Source organism: Bufo gargarizans, chromosome 5 (genome assembly GCF_014858855.1).
Source record: "Bufo gargarizans isolate SCDJY-AF-19 chromosome 5, ASM1485885v1, whole genome shotgun sequence".
Taxonomy (NCBI): Eukaryota; Metazoa; Chordata; class Amphibia; order Anura; family Bufonidae; genus Bufo; species Bufo gargarizans.
The window spans coordinates 214,393,015-214,415,322 of NC_058084.1; the positions used below are offsets into that span (position 1 = coordinate 214,393,015).

At 39.8% G+C, this 22,308-nt stretch overlaps 1 protein-coding gene across 2 annotated transcripts in view; it reads left to right on the forward strand.

Moving 5' to 3' along the window:
* Positions 1 to 17,486, forward strand: part of TBX20 (T-box transcription factor 20) — a 40,809-nt gene extending 23,323 nt beyond the window's left edge. Inside the window, exons 6-9 of one of the 2 annotated variants that reach the window (XM_044295304.1) lie at positions 7,466 to 7,542; positions 10,850 to 10,918; positions 13,991 to 14,100; positions 14,198 to 17,486. In XM_044295304.1, the coding sequence (XP_044151239.1) occupies positions 7,466 to 7,542; positions 10,850 to 10,918; positions 13,991 to 14,100; positions 14,198 to 14,532 (591 nt within the window). In that variant the 3' untranslated portion in view covers positions 14,533 to 17,486. The remainder of the gene's footprint in view (positions 1 to 7,465; positions 7,543 to 10,849; positions 10,919 to 13,990; positions 14,101 to 14,197) is intronic. The other variant, XM_044295305.1, reaches the window with a different exon arrangement.
* Positions 17,487 to 22,308: the final 4,822 nt, after the last annotated feature.

Here is a 22,308-nt window from a genome sequence, read left to right on the forward strand (position 1 = left end):
AGTCCATGGGATTTTAGATGTTCCACAATCCTCTCCTTAAGTATGGTTTCCATTATTTTCCCCATTATTGATGTCAGTATTACTGGCCTATAGTTGCCCGATTCCTCCCTACTACCTTTCTTGTGAATGGGCACAACATTTGCTAATTTTCAATCTTTTAGGACGACTACTGTTACCAGTGATTGGTTAAATAAATCTGTTAATGGTTTTGCTATTACACTGCTAGGCTCTTTTAAAAGCTTTGGGTGTATCCCATCTGCCTCCTGTGACTTATTTGTATTAATTTAAGACAGCTGACTTAGAACCTCTTCCTCTGTAAAGACACATGCCTCAAAAGATTCATTAGTTATGTGTGTGAGGGCCTTAAAAAGACATTTAGATGAGATCTACAAATGATTGTATCAGTATGGTGGAGGCTTGACCATCACCAAGTGCTTCCCGTTAGAAGAAATAAAATTAAGATTTACTGGATTTTTACTTAACTATTTTCACTAGGTCCCCATACATTAGGCTATTGTTGGCTAAACCCTAATTTTTTGGTGGGACCAGCCAACACTCTAATGTGTATGGGGAACTCCGAACTCTCCCTTTACAAATGGCATCAGGTGAGAGAAAGATTTGGCATACTGTATTTCAGTACCTAATCGTTTTGTTCTTCCGAAGAGAAGTCTGGTGGCAGCTTTCTCCTCTCTTCCCATTGAAAACACATACAAATTCTGCCAATCCAATCGTGTATGCGCTTGGGGGAATAGAGTGAGATAACTGCTGTAGGCCAACAGCTATTGAAGGTTTATGGGCACCATAAGGCCTTAAATGGAATCTGTGACCTCCCTATCAAACTGTTTGCATAGACACATAGCTGTGGTTCACATGAACAATACACCGTTTTTATTTTGTTGATTTGAGGCTTTGTTCCCGAGTTATAATACTTTTTCAATGGAGGGGGGAACTGGCCACAGAAATGAGAGGAACTTGGGTGCAACACGAGCACTCAGTAATGCCCTCATTGCACCAAATAACTAATTTGCTAAAATATATCATAACTCAGGAATAGTGTTGAGCACGAATATTCGAATCGCGAATTTTAATCGTGAATATCGCCACTTTGATAATTTGCGAATATTTTGAATATAGTGCTATATATCCGTATTTGCGAATAGTGTTGATCGTGAATATTCCAATTGCAAATTTATTGCAAATTTATCACGAATATCGGCACTTAGCAACAATAGGAAAGTTGTCTACCCCTTAGTGTTGATTGCGAATATTCTAATCGCAAATTTTTATAGCGAATATATTACATTGCCGATTTTTGCAATCAAGTAAATAATGACTGGAGATCACAAATTCTCAAATTTATGACGAATAGTCGGCCATAAATTAGTAAAATATAGCAAATTCAAATATTGCCTATGCAATCATTACTCAGGAATGAAGCCTCAGATCAACAAAAGAAAACAGTGTTTTAACCCCTTCAGGACCCTGCCATTTTTTGCAAATATGACATGTCACTTTGGGTGGTGATCATTTTAAACCGCTTTTACTTATCCAGGACATTCTCAAATTGTTTGTATTTCATGACAGTGGCAGTCAAAAAATGTTTTTTTATTTATAAAAAAAAATGCCAAATTTAAAAAAATTTAAAAAATTACAAAATTTCCATATTTCAATTATCTCTACTTTTATAATAGATAGTAATACCTCCCAAAATAGTTATTACTTTACATTTCCCATATGTCTACTACATGTTTAGATCATTTTGTGAATGCCATTTTATTATTTGGGGACGTTAGAAAGAAAACCCACTTTTTAAGGACCAGTTCAGGTCTGAAGTTACTTTGTGAGGCTTACATAATAGAAACCACATAAAAATGACCCCATTTTAGAAACTCAAGCTATTCAAAACTGATTTTTACAAACTTTGTTAATCCTTTAGGTGTTCCACAAGAATTAATGGAAAATGGAGATGAAATTTCTGAATTTCACTTTTTTGGTAGATTTTAATCAATTCTTTGCCACTAACAAATCAAGGGTTAACAGCCAAACAAAACTCAACATTTATTGCCCTGATTCTGTAATTTACAGAAACACCCTCTTTGTGGTCGTAAAACTGCTGTACGGGCACACAGCATTGCACAGAAGGAAAGGAACGCCATACGGTTTTTGGAAAGCAGATTTAGCTGGACTGGTTTTTTGACACCATGTCCCATTTGAAGCCCCTCTGATGCACCCCTAGAGTAGAAACTCCCAAAAAGTTACCCCATTTTGGAAACTATGGGATAAGGTGGCATTTAGGGTACATATGATTTTTGGTTGCGTTGGTTGGACTTTTTGTGAGGCAAGGTAACAAGAAATAGCTGTTATGGCACCATTTTTATTTTTTGTTATTTACAACATTCAGCTGACAGGTGAGATCATGTGGTATTTTTATAGAGCAGGTTGTTACGGACGCGACAATACCAAATATGACTCCTTTTTTTGTTGTTTGTTTCAGTTTTGCATAACAAAGCATTTTAGAAAAAAAAAAGAATTTTTAGTGTCTCCACATTCTGAAAGCTGTAGTTTATTTTTGTTTGTTTTTTGAGCGACTGTCTTGTGTAGGGGCTCATTTTTTTGGGATGAAATGACTGTTTGATTGGTGCATATGACTTTTTGATCGCTTCCTATTACACCTTTTGTGATGTAAGGTGACAAAAAATGGCTTTTTTGACATTTTTATTTTACTATTTTTACGTTATTCACCTGAGGGGTTAGGTCATGTGATATATTTATAGAGCAGGTTATTACTGATGCATTGATACCTAATATGTCTACCTTTTTTATTTATGTAAGTTTTACACAATAATATCATTTAAAAAAAAAAAAATAAGATGTTTTAGTGTCTCCATATTCTGAGCCAGTTTATTTTTTGGGGGGGGGGGGGGCAATTGTCTTAGGTAGGGGCTAATTTTTTGCGGGATGAGGTGACGATAAGATCGGTACTATTTTGGGGGTATATTCCTTTTGGTGTTGCAGTTTAGTGATGTAAGGTGACCCAAAAAATGTTTATTTAGCACAGTTTTTATTATTTTTTTTTGAAGGTGTTCACCTGAGGGGTTAGCTCATGCAATAGTTTTATAGAGCCGGTCTATATAGACATGGCGATACCTAATATGTGTACTTTTATTTTTTCCCCAATTGTTTACAATTTTTTTCCCTTTATTTTGTCAAAAGGATATATATATATATATATATATATATATATGAAAAAATTGGACTGCACTCCAATCATATCTTCAGGAACAATGTGTTTAATCACCCATAAGATGGCAAAAGCAATTTAGCTTTTGCCATCTTATGGGTGATTAAACACATTGTTCCTGAAGATATGCTTGGAGTGTAGTCCAATCTTTTCATATTTATAAGTGGGTAAGCACCTGTTACCATACTTGGATTTTGCACCCGTTTTTTCCCTATATTATCTGAGGGTGGTGCCGCCAGTGGTTTCTTTTTCCTATATATATATATATATATATATATATATATTTAATTTTTTTTTCTGTTTTTCACTTTTTATTTTTTGTCCCACTCTGGGACTTCAACTTTTGGGGGTCGGATCCCCTTTACAATGCATGACAATACCTCTGTATTGTCATGCATTGGCTGTAAGTATATTACACACTGTAATACACTTACAGCTTCCTGCCTGTGAGATCCAGGGGGCTGGATCTCACAGGCTCTCCCGTGAGGCAGCCACAATGCATCGTGCTGCCTTCCATGCCATCGGGTTCCTGTCACAGCAGCACAGTGACCCGATGGCAGCTCCGATACCCGGAAGGAAATCGCATGTGCCGCGGTCAGCGCTGACCGTGGCACATCAAGAGTTAATGCGCCGGCATCTGTGATTTCACCAATGCCGGCACATTTAGCAGGGGTCTGGCTATCAGTGACTGCCGGACCCCTGCCGCGCATCTCTTGCACCCGCCCGATTACAGCGCCATACATATACGGCGCGGGTCCTCTATGGGTTAATTAGGTGAACCATAGATATGTGTCTATGCAAACAGTGGGATAGGGAGGTAGCTAGTGACAGATTCCTTTAAAGATGCTCACATAAACTTATCTCCTACCCATATTGAATGAACATGCATGCTTATGGGGGAGTTAGGATGATGGTGCTTGGTTCAAACATCATCGTCTTATTTGTGGCCCAAGGATGTGGTGGATCAAAGAGAGTTTAGAGATATGACCAATAAATTATAAGGACCAGTCCAATTCCTTATTTCCTATAATGAAGTCATGTCAAAGCATATTATCAATGTTCAAGCATGTAATATATGAGTGTTGTAAGATAGGCATACACATTCCCCCAGATCAAATACCCCATTATTCATAAATCATTAGAATAAGTACATTTTCTGCCCTTTTCACTGCTGTTGCTAAGGATTTGATTCAATTTAGATTTTCTTTATTGGATAAAGGATAAACACATTACACTTTCAACAAACTATCTCATAATTTAGGATTTAAAGGTCAGGTTTCAATCTAAACAGTCAAACCACTTTGACAGAGTTGAAGACTGGGTCAACAGACAAGCTTAAAGATGACTTTTGATAGACATTTGTATTTATTGCCTGACAAGTCGAACTACTAAAAAACCTAGTAAGATAACATTTCCAAAAAAGAATCATTGCATTCAAGCTTGTCCGTGTTGTTTATGACATATACCTGGAAAAAGGAAATGTTGCACAGAATGTAAAAAACAAATCTGTGATTTAAAACATCAACTTAGGGTCCATTCACACGTCCGCAATTTAGTAATTCCCACCCGTTCCGCAAAATTGCGGAACAGATGCGGACCCATTCATTTCAAAGGCACCGCAAAAAAAGCAGACATCATTCAGTGGGCTGTCTGCATCTATAGTTCCATTCTGTTATGCGGATCTGCACAAAAAAATAAAGCATGTCCTACTCTTGGCCGCAAATTGCGGTCCGTGGTCCCATTGTAGTCAATGGGTCTGCAAAAATGCGGATGACATGCGGAAAGGTGCAATATGTCATCCGGATTCGCAGGAAATACAAAACAAATAGGCCTGCCCCCTGTGAACTTCAGAACCCAGGAAAGCAGTGTATAGAGAAGGAGACAAGGCAACTGCAAAATGTCATCATATGATGTGGAAAAACTCATCGTTCTGATCCAGGAGCGCCCGTCACTATGGGATGCCAGGTCAGATGTATCAACATCAACAATTAGGCCTCTTGCACGCGACTGTGTGTCCCCGTGGCTGTATTGCAGCCCTCATACAGTGGGTCCGCAATACACGGGACACCAGCCCTTGAATGGGTCCACAAATCCGGAAATGCGGTGTGGGACGGAACCACAGAATGGAAGCACTCTTTTTTGGGGTTCCATTCCGAGCTTCTGTTCCGCAAAAAGATAGAACTTGTCCTATCTTCAAGTGAATGGGGTCGCGATCCGCATGCGGCTGCCCCACGGTCGGTGCCTGTTCATGTGGAAGAGGCCTTAATGAGGTATTCCTATCTCAGATCAGAATACCCATCCTATGTGGTGGCTATGTTGGTCAGAGTTACATAAACATCCAGGCTTGCTGTGCTGTACTGTTTCTGTAATTCACAGAGAAGTCAATGGGAGGTCCGTCAGTAGCGCCTGAATTATAGCTGTATTTAGGGTGCAGCTACCGAGGAAAATCAGCTCATTAAAGGGGTTTTCCGAGATATTTTAACTGAGATATTTTAACTGACCTATCCTCTGGCTAGGGTCATCAGTATGTGTTTGGTGGGGGTCCTACACCCGGGACTCCTGACGATCAGCTGTTTGAGAAGGCACTGGCGCTCGCAGTATCACTGTGGACTTCTCTCTGCTCACCAAGCACAGTGCCGTACACTGTATAGCATTTGTGCTTGGCATCACAGCTCAGCCTCATTTACTTTAATGGGACTGAGCTACAACCAGGCCATGTGACCGATGAACGTGATGTCACTGGCCCAGGAAAAGCTGCAAGAAGGCCATGATGCGCCTACGAGCGCCGATGCCTCCTCAAACAGCTGATGGGAGGAGGTCCTGGGTGACAGACCTCCACCGATCAGATACCAATGACCTATTCAGAAGATAAGTAATCAGTAAATCTTCCACTAATGTTTAAACGCACACCCATTTTTAAGAACTTACATGTTAAAATTGACAGCACGCAGCCAACAGGGAGTCCAATGATATGAAAGCTCTAATGCTCTCCAGCTGCTGATTAACAGTTCTTTTCCTTATACACAGTTATTGGGAGAAACCTGTCAATCAATAGCTGGAGAGGGGAGGTAGCATGCATATCATAGACCCCATGATCGCAGTGGACATGTCGGTGCCTGTGCGCTGCAAAGTTTAACATATAAGTTCTTAAAAAGGGTGTACAAATTGTGTCTGACGCCAGCATAAAATACCCTACAGGTTAATTTTTATGAAGCAGACAGACCCTGCCTGCTATTATTCTCAAATGACTCTTCGGTCTGAAACACTTATTCAAACAGAAGAACATTTTTGGCCTGAATTTTAACTTAAGAATTCCTGAGAAACTATAATCTAAAAAATGAAATATCTGGCATTACACAATATCCAGTCAGTGCTGCTGGCGTCAGACTGTGAAGGGAAGAGTCGCAAGTGGTAAAACACATCTGGACCTTCCCTCCAAAACTCTGGCATGTATTCATAACTTCTAGAAGGAATAATACAGGCATGACACAACATGTTCCAGATTTGGTATTACTGTACATAAAGTAGTTGGAAGTAGTTTCTAAAGCAGATACGGTAGGCAGGCCCTCTTTAAATTAGAGGGTAACTAGTGTTCTAGACTGATGAAAAGAAAACTCTTATCAGGCTACTTTCACACTAGCGTTTTTACTAGATCCGGAAGGGTTCAGCAAAAACGCTTCCATTACTGATAATACAACCATCTGCATCCGTTATGAACGGATCCAGTTGTAGTATCTTTAACCAAACCAAGACGGATCCGTCATGAACTCCATTGAAAGTCAATAGGGGACAGATCCGTTTTCTATTGTGTCAGAGAAAACTGATCCGTCCCCATTGACTTGCATTGGGAATCATGCCGGATACGTCTTGCTCCGCATCCCAGGGTGGAAAGCAAACTACAACATGTTGCGGTTTGCTCTCCGGTATGGAGACGCAACTAAATGGAACGGAATGCATTTTGGAGCATTCCGTTCTGTTCACTTTTGTCCCCATTGACAATGAATGGGGACAAAACTGAAGCGTTTTTTTTTCGGTATTGAGCCCCTGTAACGGATCTCAATACCGGAAAACGAAAATGCTAGTGTGAAGGAAGCCTTAAAAAGAGCTACAAAAAGCCGAGATAATATTAGAAGTTTGTGATATGAAGATGAATTGCTTGTAGGCAGGTTGGGAAGGGTGGTGATTTGCTAAACTTGGATCCATTGTGTGACCTTGTCTTCATAGATAACCAAGCTGAAAATTGACAGCAATCCTTTCGCAAAAGGGTTCCGGGACTCATCCAGGCTGACAGATATTGAGAGGTAATGGGTACTTGTATGATAAGATACAAAAAATCTAAGTTTTGTGTTTCCTAATTGTTTTTACATATTTATATATAGTATTAAAGTTTCATTCTGATAAACTCTAGAAAATATTACGACTGCATTCTGTTACATCTGTGTATAAACATCCAAGTGTAAACTGCATTGGTCCACTGTTAAAACCTGATTTAGAAAATGCATTACAGGGGTATTCCCATTTAGGCGATGGGGTCATATTGCTAGGATATGCCCCCATTGTCTAATAGGTGTGGGTCCCTCTGGGACCTGCACCTATCTTGTAAACTGAACTGGCAAAGTGAAGAAAGGGTGCCCCAAGCTTGCGCGGCCACCACTCGGTTATTTATCTTGGCTATTTTTTGCATGAGCGGTGCACCCTCCTTCACTTTGCCGGTTCAGTTTACAAAATAGGTGTGGGTCCAAGAGGTTGGACCTGTACCTATAAGACAATGGGAGCATATACAGTACTAGGCCTCATGCACACGACCGTATTTTGCTTCCGTGTCCGATCCATTTTTTTGCGGATAGGATCCGCAAAAAAGGCGGACAGCACACCGTGTGCTGTCCGTATCAGTATGTCCGCTCCGTTGCTCCGCAAAACAATTGTGCATGTCCTATCTTTTTTCTAGTTTGCGGACAATGATAGGCATTATTACAATGGATCCACCCAAAAAACAGATCCGCCCAAAAAAAAGGATGCCATACGGAACGTCATCTGTTTTTTTTTGCGTACTGCAAAACACATACGGTCGTGTGCATGTAGCCCTAGAGATATGCCCCCACTGTCTGTTCAACCACACTATGAAGTTTATATTTGCCCAAATAAACACATCCAAAAATGCCTGACTTGTGCAACAGCTTGTTGTAGCTTTTTTTTAAAGCGGTTCTTTGGTGTTTTTGTCCAAATAGTGTGTTTGCCCATGTGGTATTTTTTAATGGAGTCTCTTGGCATGTTCAGTATTTTTTTAAGCAAAATATGTACTCCCTTGTAATAGTTGAGGACAATACATTAGTACACAAAACTATACTGCATTCCATTTTTACCATTTTGTCTAAAAATGCTGAAAATCACACCAGTCAAAAAAAATGCACTCCAGAAAACTGCAAAAAGACTAAAAACTCCAAAGAAACTATGCATGACATAAGCCTTATAAATACTTTTGACAGGAATTATAAATTACAGAGGTTTTTGTTGGGTTCAGGACATCAGATTGTTGGCTGTTTGAAGGGGCCATGTCGCACATGTGAGTGATGCAGCCTCTTCATTGTTTACATGGAGCCACTTGCTTAGTAGGAACAGTGCAGGATATTGAAGCATTGAGACATAGCTGCAATACCTTGCACTGCAGCTACTAAGTAAGGGGTGCACAGGTAGACAGACTGAGGCAAACAATGAAGAGAGCTCATTGGAGTGCCAAGAGCAAGACCCTCACTGATCTTATACATCCTGAAGATAGGTTATCAATTGCCTGAACCTGGAAAACAAAAACTGACTTAAATAGAATGTTACAATAATGGTAGTCCAGCAGTTTTAACTCAGTAGTCTGTTGTTGAGTGGTCTTTCTGCATCAGTATCAATGAGAGCTATACAATAATGCAACTTCTCTTACTGGTAACTTTCTGCACGGCTGGGCATACACATTAGATAGCCATTCTGAACAGTTCCAATTTTCACAGGAGGAGTGAGAGGACGCCGGACCAAGGCCGAGCGTGTGGACAACAGAGGGCGCACTTAGACAACCGGTTGATAAACATGCATTTATTGTATGACGACGCGTTTCGGGGTACAACTGTCTTCTTTATCAAGTCTAAAATGGATAAAGAAATATAAATACAATGCAGAGAAATGTAGAGAAATATATATAAATATACACATGTGCATGCAATTAATTATGCGGAAAATGAATAAATATATATATATATGTAAAAAGTATATATTTTTTTATATATATATGTACACACACAATGGAATAAAGCTAATTTTCATAAAAAGACTTTCTGAGAGTACATTAATATAAATATTAATATAAAATACATAAAACATGTATGCTCAACAGAGTTATGCGGTTGCATGAACTGAGCTACATAGAAAATTAATTAAATATATGGATGATATATGCACAGTAACCTCAGTAACAAAAATAAAGTTGGGAACAGAGATGCGATATGATGGTGCTGGGAACGGAGGTGAGGGGAAGGGTGTGTAGTACCTGGACTGAAGTCAGCTGGAGGGCTGACACGGAACACAGTCAGCATCCTCCACGTGCCAGACAGACAGCGGCCGTGTCAGCCCTCCAGCTGACTTCAATCCAGGTACTACACACCCTTCCCCTCACCTCCGTTCCCAGCACCATCATATCGCATCTCTGTTCCCAACTTTATTTTTGCAGTCCAGCTATATCAACCACTACTATATAATTTATTATGCATAAAACACCAACATATGCATTATATCACATTATACTTATCCCCCAAACAGCAACTCTGACCTCACTTTTGCACAGCATACAATCCCCTCACAGTGCCTCTCCATCAGGGGGGTCTACTAACAAATGCACATACACCTTTTTATATTTATTTATTTAATTAACCATCCATTCTCCATTTGTTAACACCTATTCTGACCTCTGTAGAACTCCAGCTCTTCCATATTAACTTATATCAATTCCTAAAAGGGACTTTTTAGGGGCCTCTGAAGTTACTGTACTTATATCATCCATATATTTAATTAATTTTTTATCTAGCTCAGTTCATGCAACCGCATAGCCCTGTTGGGCATACATGTTTTATGTATTTTATATTAATATTTATATTGATGTACTCTCAGAAAGTCTTTTTATGAAAATGTGCTTTATTCCATTGTGTGTGTACATAGATATAAAAAAAATTATATAGCTTTCATATATATTTTTTACACATATATATTTTTTCGCATAATTAATTGCATGCGCATGTGTATATTTATATATATTTCTCTACAGTTCTCTGTATTGTATTTATATTCATTTATCCCTTTTAGACTTGTTAAAGGGGACAGTTGTCCCCCGAAATGCGTTGTCATACAATAAATTCAACATTGTTTATCAACCAGTTGTCTAAGTGTGCCCTCTGTTGTCCACACGCTGGCCTTGGTCCAGCATCCTCTCACTCCTACTGTTTACCTGAGTTGGTGCAACCCTAAAAGGTGAGCAAACCATTTTTCACTAATTGTGGCTTTCACGTTCACTTGACGTACTACCCTATGAGCACCTTTCTCTCCTTATTGCCATTATTTGCTGAATTTTCACAGGAGAGATCGACTATCTAATGAGTATGGTGGGCTACTAACTCTCCCCCCAGAGGCGGAAAGAAGTTTTAGGTATATTTCAGCATGCTCAATCCTTTGTTCTCATGGGTGATAAGACACTGCCAGAATAATTTGACAAGGGCTTCTTCTCCTTTCCCAAATGAGAACATATGCAAACTAAGCTTAGTATGCATGTGTAGCTGAGCTTGCATATGTAGAGGGTGGTACATCCCCCCCTCCCCCCATCCAGGTCAATACTTTGTAGGACCACCTTTCACTGCAATTACAGCCTCAAGTTATTTGGAGTATCATTTTATTTTTACACATACATGCTACTTTGTGTTGATCTATCAAATAAAATCCCGATAAAATACATTTAGGTTTGTGAATGTAACATAAAATTTTTTGAAAAATTCAAGAAATACGAAAACATTTTCAAGGATTGTATTTATTAAAGGTTTCTCAGGCCGCCCAAACTTACAGGTATCAGTGGAAATAGCTGACTCTCCCCCAACAGATCATGTCCCATGAGAACAACACCCAATCCTTTTGTTCTTAAGAGATAAGCTGCTACCAGAATGTCTGCTAGAGGTGTCTGGCAGAGGTTTATTCCCCTCTCTCCATAGAGAACAGCTGAGTGTGCACGTGTATGGTGGAGAATGGTTGTCTGTAGACAGCTATTGAGGATGTATGGCCACCTATAGGCAGATACAGTCTATAAACTTATCCAGTCTATGTGCATACATATATAATGGTAAATGGAAATGGGTCATGTTAGGGGGTAAGCAAACAACATTTGACAAGTCTTGTGGAGGCTGTTCATCATCTACTGTTTAATCTATCACAGCATGGCACAACTAATATGTCAATTATGCAGGCAGGAATAAATGGTTTGTGTATATTTCACTACAGTCCTTCTCAGTAGTGGCCTATACGTTTCATTTTCAAATGTTTAACACAGCCTTTCCCCTAAACAGCCTTTAGGGAAAAATCCAAATCAGATCAATTGATCTTTAGAGAAGCAAATTGAATTAGTCTGGAGTCAGTTAGTGCACTAAACCTCTGAGTAATTGGATTGCTTCTTGTAACTGATTAGAATCAGCTCCTATCTGAAACCGGCAGGGAAGGATCTTTTCCAGGGAAAATCAGAGGCAAAAACAAGGGGTTTTTTTACGACACGATGACAGAAATTGCAGCATTCTGCACTAATTGAATATTATATTATGAATATATAGGTTTTATCTGAAGCCTCGGGAAGAAAAATTAGGAGACATTTGCCCCAATTCAATTTACCAAATTGTAAACAATTACTGCACAATTTTATCACTGTTTTAATTAAGTATCCAATATTTTCCAGCTTCAATTGAGCCAAGAACATATATAGCTGAGATCTCAAACTGAGCTGCTTACTAAATGACATGCTCACCTATTAATGTGTTCTCTGTTTTCTTCCCTTGGTTTACAAACTAATATACTTTCAAGCTAGTAAATATAAGTCCTTAGCATAAAAATAATCACCGGTAAACCCAATGTATTAATGAATCAGCCCTAAGATTTCAAGAAAAATATTTTAAGGTGGATAGTGCAGTAAATCTGGTCATACTTTCAGGACTAGCCAACCATCTAATATGTATGGGGCCTCCCAACTCTCGCTCAACAAATGATGTTGGGGGAGAGAAATATCAGACTGGCTGTTGTTAAACTTGCCCAATCTTTTATTCCTTAGGGAGATCAGCTGCCAACAGAGGGGTCTGGCAGAGTCTTATGGTGAATTTACTCGTGCTGACTGAGCAGGCAATAATCGGGAAGAAAACGTTCCTTGCCAATAATTGCCTGCTCATCAGAGAAGGTGGCGGCTACTTTTATATGCAGCAATCCCCACACAGATTTGTTGCTTCTGGGCAGCAGATCACCATGTGAAAGTTTGGAGAAATAGCTTTCGGCCAAACAAGCTTTCAGCCGACAGCTATCTTAAATGTATGGCCACTTTAAAGTGAACCTGTTACACTCAAAATACAAGCAATCTGCAGACAGCATGTTATAGAGCAGGAGGAGCTGAGCAAATTTATATATAGGTTTGTGGGGAAAACAATTCAGTAAAACTATTTTATTCATTTCAATTTTTAATTTCCTGTTTAATATGGGCTTTGAAGTCAAGGGAGGCAGTCCTATCAGTGATTGACAGCTATCTGTGTATACAATCACGGATAGGACCTCCTCCTTGACTTCAACGCTCAGAATAAACAGGAATTGAAATTAATCAAATACAAGTTTTACTGAATCTTTCCCCACAAAAAAATAGCTGCTCAGCAGTGATATATGCACAATTGACACGTGACCAATGAGACTTATTTTTAATATATGTTGGGAAACCTCTAAGTCAGTAGCCCTTTACCTTCATGTGTGCTGAGAAAACATTTCCAGGCATGAATTAAAATTGACACCCTTAGATATTGATCTGCTGCTCAGAAACGATGATTGGTGTGCCTGCACAAATGACAGACTCACCCAATGAACGAGCGTTTCGCTCATTCATTGGGTGATTGGTGGCACATTCAGATGGGCAGATTCTTGGGAACCAGCGTTCGCAGGAATGTTTGTTGTTGATAATCTGCCCGAAAATTGAGCAGTGTAAACCCACCTTTAACCCTGTACACAGCATATCTAGATTCTGCTGTGGAGATCTATAGATACTGATGCAATGATACAGAAACAATCATTGACTGGCAATCACTTAATCCAGATAATTGTAAGTAGGCAAACTATCCTCTTCAGTGTAAGGACAAACTATATAATTAAAAACCAAAGATGAAAAATTAGCCAAGATACCAAAATCCTAAAATTCCAACAATGAAAACATAATCTTAAAGCAAACTGAAACAATTACTTATTCCAAAAACCTTTGAGCCACGCCCAACGTGTCTTCACAGTGCCCTCTGGTGGTAGAACAATGATTACTACATTGCATGTGCACTGTATGAACCTTTAACGGGCTCATTCTCTTCCTAAAGGAGAAATTAACCCCTTCACACAAAGGACACAAATTACAGACATCAATATGTATACTGAATGAACAGTACTACCCACATTAGATTGTACATTTTTGTTTTTGTAAACTGAACAATGTGTTTTTTTATTATACAGGGAAAGTGTAGAAAGTCTTATACAGAAACATTCATATGCAAGATCCCCAATCAGGACATATGGAGATGATGATATTGTGGGTGAAGATGGTCAAGTAGTACAGAGCAGAGGTAAGACGATATATAAAGAAGATGGTAGCTTATGCAAACTCTTGTAGTTTAGTTTCTAATTCTAATGCATTCTAATATGCGTCTTTGTGCTCCATAGGATCAGCTTTTACAACATCTGACTTGTCGCTCTCCTCTTGGGTATCCTCCACATCAGGATTCTCTGGTTTTCAGCACCCGCAAACATTGACGGCACTAGGCACCAGCACTGCTTCTCTTGCCACTCCAATCCCCCACCCAATCCAAGGATCACTGCCCCCCTACAGCCGGATAAGCATGCCTCTCACACCTACAGCTCTCGCAAGTACCATGCAAGGTAGTGGGCCTACATTCCCTTCCTTCCATATGCCCAGGTATCACCATTACTTTCAGCAGGGGCCTTATGCAGCCATCCAAGGACTGCGACACTCTGCAGTGATGACTCCATTTGTATGACTAAGTTGATTCACAGGATATGCCTACAATATATACATATACATTTATGTGACTGGAGCAGTTAAGAGTTAACAGGGTCACATACATCTCATGCTATTGTAAGGATGACAAAAGCACTGAATCTCCTCAAATAACCGGACTCCAGCCAAACCATGGAGAAAAACATAAAGCAGATCTCAGCTACTATAACTTTTTCCATTGAAGATGTTATAAATGACTACGCTGACACAGGACAACCTAAAATGTCATCCTCTTGAAAAATTTTGGAAGATGTTTTGTCACTGTCAGTAATATCTTACTAGATACTGACTTAGTTTCATGTCCATTGCTGCTTTACTATTTCAAATGGAGCCGCTGAAGAAGGCTTTAAACACAGGATTGTACATACCGATCTTTCCCATATATATTGCAATAATTCTCAATATTTTGTCCATTCATTGGAAGCCAGAGCCAAAATGGTTATTATGAGAAGTAGTGCATGTCTAAACACCCTGCAGTCATAATATGAGCATCATATGGACCAGCGCAACATGGCTTTACTTTACACATAGGACATGTTATGTGGGCTATTAATGACATAAGGTGTTCTCTACTACAAGGAACCTGAGAAGACCCATATCTAAGGCCACCACTTGCACTCGAGTGCCAATGTTTAGCAATAACAAGGATTGGTGTATTTTTTTTCCAATTTTTATGTTTAAGAACTATACAGAGTAAGTTTTATGGGCACAATTATCACTTTGTGGTTGATTAAACTAATCTGCAGAATTGATGGTAAACTGGACTACAACCCTCTGTGTATAGTTTCCTTAGTGGTAAAGTTACATTTTTAAGCTCTGATCCTGCCAATGTTAATATCAATAGAAATGTGTTGATATTTATATCAGGCTTTCAGAATTTGGTGTTTTTAGATTTTCAGAGATCACTGCATTGTCAAGCAAATTGTTAACGTTGTGTTTATTATTTTATATATTGTATAACTGTTAAAGTATATTTTATTATTTATTGACCTATGTCCAAAGCCTGCAGTCGTCACTTCTTTCCATTCACTGTTACAACTTTTAGGATTCTTTAGGAGAGAACATTTGTCAAGGATAAACATGTCATTTTTAAGATGTAAAATATGATATACAAGTCTCAGAATGTCTGAACGGGGTTAATGCCAAGCTGTTCCATTTTAAAGAAGCCTTACTACTTTAAATATGAGAATGCACACATAGCAGATATATCAAATGATGATGTTGACAGACAACACCACAGTAGTTTACTAGTAGATTAATAATCATGTAAAATAGCTTAATACATTGCATAGAGGACTTCTTTTGAAATACCCTTTTAGATTATTCTGACTCATTTGGGAGGGTATTTATTAGTGAAAAGCAGTTCTCATTCTCAGGACATGGTGCATTCATGCATTGCAATAAGATTCAATGGAACCAAATAATGCTTCATGATATATGACCCCAGGAATATATAATGTACATGACACCAACTTACTGCCAATGAAAAAGTGCTGTCCCTTTAAAGAAGACCAGTCACCTCTCTTGACATGCTTGTTTCTGTAAATACTTGCGTTACTCTCCATGTTGGTACATGGGGAATGCAAGTTGTAGTGAAACAGACATGTCAGAAGAGGCGACCGGTCTTCTTTAAATTAGGCTATCAAGTCACATACCTCTTATTTCCTACGATTATTCGGAAATTGAAAAAGGCAGTGATCCCTTTAAATTCTTATAGAGTTTGCTCTATAACTACTTTAAGGTGAACCTTCGTATTTGTAAGAAAACAAACCTATGAAAGGCTCTCTTCATGACTCTAAAAGTTACTGTATTTAGTAGATTCTTGGCATCATTCATAAAATAAATGCTGAAAAGGAGGCTGTTTTAAGAAATCTAAAGGAAAGTGAAAAACAAACCAGGAAAAAAAAAATTTGGTTTTCAAATGTGATTGCAATTTACCTGAATAAAACAGAATTTTTTTCATTGGCTATCAGGGTAAAATTTGAGTTGCGTTAAAAGCATTGTCCAATAAAAAATAAAAAAAAGATAAAATAAATTTATACTCCCATTCCTGAACTCCCTCCATTCCAGCATGGCCGCTCCAATCCTTCTCACCGGGCTCTGTTTTCCTGACTGCAGCGGTGATGTACCCATATACCTCACATGACAGCTGCATCCATCCACTGGTCTCAGTAGTCCTGTCCCATTTACCACTGATTTGATTGCTGAAGTCACAAGTTATATATAGGTGTGTCACTGCTGCAGCCAAAAACATGAGGTCATGGCTGCAGCAGTGGAGAAGATTGGAGAGGAATTGGGACAGTGAGTATCAGTTATTTTTTTTATTATTACAATACCTTACCTTACTTAAAAAATGTTAACTGGAATAACTCCTTTAAAGCTCCAATCAGATCACAGAAGCCCATGAGCAATTAATTGTCTGGCATAAGGCCAGTGTGGTTAAGGGGAACTGACTCTGTGGCACACAAATCTGTGTTAGGGCTCATGCACACTAGTGTAAGGGCCACATGCTCGTGCTGCATACTGCTATGCACAGGCACTGGCCATGTGCACTCCATTTTAGGATGCAAACCCGATGACTTGAATGGGTCTGTGATCCGCAACATACGGCCAAAAATTAAACGTGTTCTATATGTTTGTGGTGCAGAGGCACAGACCTGAAAAGTGCTTCATAGTGCTTCCATATGTTTCTGATCCGTGCCTCTGCAAACGATAGGTGAAGTCCTATTCAAGTCAATGGGTCTGAATCCGCTCCGCAGAGTGTACACAGTCAGTGCACGTATATTGCGGACCGACTGGCACGGAGCCTGTCCGGTCATGTGCATGAGCCCTTAGGCCTCATGCACACGACCGTATGTATTTTGCGGTCCGCAAAGAACTGATCCGCAAAAAATACGGATGACGTCCGTGTGTATTCCGTATTTTGCGGAACGGAACAGCTGGCCCCTAATAGAACAATACTATCCTTGTCTGTAATGCGGACAATAATAGGACATGTTCTATCCTTTTACGGAACGTAAATACAAAACGGAATGCACACGGAGTACCTTCTGTTTTTTTGCGGACCCATTGAAATGAATGGCTCCGTATACGGTCCGCAAAAAAAACGGAACGGACATGGAACGAAAATACGTTAGTGTGCCTGAGCCCTTAGGGTGGGTTCACATAGGCTTTCAGTTTTTCAGGACTTTTGCAGTTTTAGTGCCTTTTTTTGCACCCAAAGTTTTTGGTGCGGTTTTTACCACTGCCAGATGTTGTCTGAAACACAGGACACACAAGCATATATTTTGTTACTGGCCGTTTTGTTAATTAGGCGTTATTTTTTTGGGTTGAGTTTTTTTAAAACGGCGGCATGCTGAAACTTTTGGTCAAGAGGTATCTAAGACATTTTCTGAGTGAAAAAAAGCCAGTGCAAATGTATGTGAGCCTCTCAAATCTATTGCAATTAATGAATAATTATTCAATGGAACCTGTGGTGTATTCAGGCTCTAAAACCTGAAGTCACATTGTGCTGAAAACACTCTAAGGTCTCTACACACATTTATACTGTCTGCCATTTTTTTTACCACAAAAAAAAACACTGAAACCGATCACGTTTTATTCCATGCTAAATATGTTTTTTATGGCATTTTGTTAGCTGTGTTTTTTTTCCAAACAACTGTGCAAACCACTTTTTTTCTTATATATTTTTACTTTCTGAGGTGCCAATAAAAATGCCAGAAACTTCGGCATGCTGAAAGACCAGAGACCCTAAAAATGCTCTAATCAATAAAAATGGCAGTAGAAAAAAATGCTTGTGTCCTGAGTTTCATATTTCCTACAGACTTTCAGCTAACATATAGCACAAACTTTTTTTTTTATCACAAACATCATATATGCAAAAAATTTCATTAAAACTACAAAATGTGCAGAAAAAAGCTATTAAAAACCTACCGGTATGTGTGAACCCACTCTAAAGGGCAACTAAATATCCAGCATGAATTGTGTTACACAAATAGCCTACTAGTGAGGGCTAGCCTACGGATCCGTTTTTTTTTGCAGATTAGATGCTGTCTCATTCACTTCTATGGGTCCCTTTTCTTCCATTGCACAACTCAATCAAAAAAAATTAAACATGTCCTATACTTGTCAGTGAAAATCAGGACACGGCCCTATTGAAGTCTATGGATCAGCAAAAAAACGGTATGTAATCCGTTTTTTTTTCCAGACATGCTGAACTGTCCACAAAAAAATGGATCCGCATTTTTGTAGACAGCATCTGGCCATCTGAATGAGCCCTAAAGCCTAGAATTTTAACTTGAAAATCAAACTGGGGAATTCTCTGCAGTTTGTGTCATTACATAACAAAGTAGTGTCTCTTGTAGCATGGCTAAGAAGTAAAAAAAACTAAAAAAAAAGAAAGTTATCCATCCTGCAAAACTAATATTTTGTTAGTTGTTTAAATATATTACCTTCTGATCACACCGTTGCCTCCATGTATGTAGGACCTCTGCGCACTCCGGTATTGCCAGAGGTTTATAAGGCTCCGTCCAGCCCCATTCACTATAATAGGGACTGATGGAGATCCAGCTACATTCCGGCAAATATGCCGAGAATCAGCTGGAAGAAAACTATTTTCTGGAATGCGGACAGATCTCCGCTGGTCCCCATTATGGTGAATGGGGCTGGACAAGGCCTTACAAACCTCCAGCAATGCTGGAGTGCACAGAGGTCCGGCAGGGAACAGCCCGCCAGATCTCTGACGCTAGTGTGCAACTAGCCTAAATGGGTTTTCCAGAAATTACCATTTTGGCCATTAATGTGTGGCCATGGGGCCAAAGGTCATTCATATTTTATTTCAACTATTTAAGTCTACATATATTGTACTGAAGTTCTTGTATTTCTTTTACATCTATTGCCCCTATCTTCCCTGTTAGGTCCATGGGCGTGTCAAAGCCGCAACAGGCACAATGATAGGGGAGTGACTATGTAACTAGCTGGGTGAGAGGCCACTAGAAACTAGCTGGGCGTTGTTAGGGGTGGAGCTGGGGGGGAGAGGTGCATCATGGGTTTGGTTGAATACTGAAACGGGAAGTGCTACATACAGGATGTGAACAAACCAGAGTGATTTCTTTAATAGTAAAAATGGGGCAGGACAGTCCAAATTGGGGAAGATGTACATGAGGTACTCAACTACATTTTAAAAACCATGGTACTCATAAAAAAAAAAACCTTTAAAGCAATACTAAAGTTTCCCAAACCTCATTCAATCATTTATTTCTGTTAGTTAATATATTTTGAAAAAAGGAAACATGCCTCAAATGTAAGCACAGGCTTAACCATTTCTACTGTTTTGGGAGGTGATAAGTGGCTGAATTTGTAACAACTCGGAAAAATCTTCTAAAATGTTTAAAACTGGATTTATCTTCTTATTCTTTTCTGGATTGTGTCATTTGTTGCTGCATTACATGTAAACTCTGGAGCTGCAATCTGTATAATTGTATTCTGCAGTTGTAATTGTCACCTTTATGACATGGCACCTGATAGAAGTTTCTTTTTAAGTGCAATATATTTATTTCTGCTGGAAATGTTATGTCAACCTGGTGTAATATTTAAATGTTTAAAGTAAAATGCTACGCAAAAATTGCTTAAATTCTATATATAAATCTAAGAATATATAACATGAGAAGATTGTATATTATGGCAGATGTGTGATTACTCAATAAAGTATTTGTGTGCGTGTTTTAATAAATGTTTGTGTCATCTGCTGGTGCTGAACAATGCAACATATCTAAATATATTTAAGATTGTTTTGTATTATATTATACATGGATGCATAAAAATGTGGGACCCAAAAGCATAGTATCTATCACGATCGGCGTAACTGTCACATACGTGACACGGAGGGAGGAACAGAGGGAGGCCCTGCCCTAGTGAGAGGGAAGGTGGTGACCCCTGACTCACCTTGCGTCTGGCACCTGGCTGCCCTGTCGTCCCTAGACGGGTTCCTCACCCGTACGCCGATCACGTGCCTAAAACCCTGGCTTTCCCTAGGATGAGCCCTAGATAGTGAACAGGGCGGTGGGAACACTAGTCCGCACCACTAGCTCTAGAGGAAAACACCAAGGGGAGGACAGACAATACAAACTAAACATATAATCCCAGGTGGGCAACAACAGGAGACAACAAAAGCCCACCAGGGATCCGGAGGGTAGCACTCTGGAACAACAACCAGGATTCACAGCTCCAGTGGGTCAGTATAGATGTCCAGGCAGGAAGCTCTATAACTGGCAACAAGAGAAGTGTGAGAGGAGAATATAAGGAGTTTGGGAGTGGCAGACAAGAAACAGCTGAGGAGGAGAAGCTACGGATCCCTGAGTGAGACAAAAAGGATAGCAAGGCAAACACAGAAAACAAACACTAAGAAACACCGTGATCTTTAGGCATAGAGCGCGCAGCCACCCGCTGCGACTTCCTGACCCCGGGTATAACGGAGTCAGACTTGGCTCTTGACACCCTCGTGACAGTACCCCCCCTTTCACGAGGGGCCTCCGGACACTCAGGACCAGGTCTCTCCGGATGAGAGACATGGAAAGCCTGAATCAACCTGTTGGCGTTTACCTCTGACGCTGGAACCCACATTCTTTCCTCGGGACCGTAACCCCTCCAATGCACCAGATACTGAAGAGAGCGGCGGACCCGACGAGAATCAACAATTCTGGATATTTGAAACTCCAGATTACCATCCACAACAACAGGAGGAGGTGGCAGCGGTGATGGTTCTAGAGGTGGAACATACTTCTTGAGCAACGACTTATGGAAGACGTTATGGATCTTAAAAGTCTGAGGTAGCTCCAGGCGAAAAGCCACAGGGTTAATGACGGCTACAATTTTATAAGGACCAATGAACCTAGGACCCAGTTTCCAAGAGGGAACCTTCAACTTAATATTCCTAGTAGACAACCACACATAGTCATTCACTCCTAGGTCCGGACCTGGCGACCGTTTCTTATCGGCCATGCATTTGTATTTACCACTCATATTTTTCAAGTTAGCTTGCACCTTCTGCCATACCGATGAAAGAGATGAAAAAAAACGTTCCTCTTCGGGAACCCCAGAAGACCCCCCCTCTTTGAAAGTACAAAATTGGGGATGAAAACCGTATGCACCAAGAAATGGTGACTTGCCAGTGGATTCCTGACGGCGATTATTTATGGCAAACTCGGCTAACGGTAAATATGATGACCACACCTCTTGGTTTTCAGACGCAAAACACCTTAAATATGTTTCTAGGTTTTGGTTGGTACGCTCAGTCTGTCCATTCGACTGAGGATGGAAAGCTGAGGAAAAGGATAAGTGTACCCCTAAACGGGTACAAAAAGCTTTCCAAAACTTAGAAATAAACTGGGTTCCCCGATCCGAAACCACATCGGAAGGGACCCCGTGAAGCTTCACGATTTCACTGATAAACACCTGAGCAAGAGTCTTAGCATTAGGAAGTGCGGGTAGCGCAATAAAGTGTACCATTTTGCTAAACCTGTCTACTACTACCAAGATAACTGTTTTACCCGCAGACAAAGGTAAGTCAGTGATGAAATCCATTGATAGATGTGTCCATGGTCTATTGGGGATGAAAAGTGGCAATAAAGACCCTGCTGGACGTGTATGAGAGACTTTCACGCGTGCACAAGTAGAACAAGTAGACACGAAATCTATTACATCCTGACGCAACCTTGGCCACCAAAAACGACGAGACAATAGATCCAAGGTTGCTTTA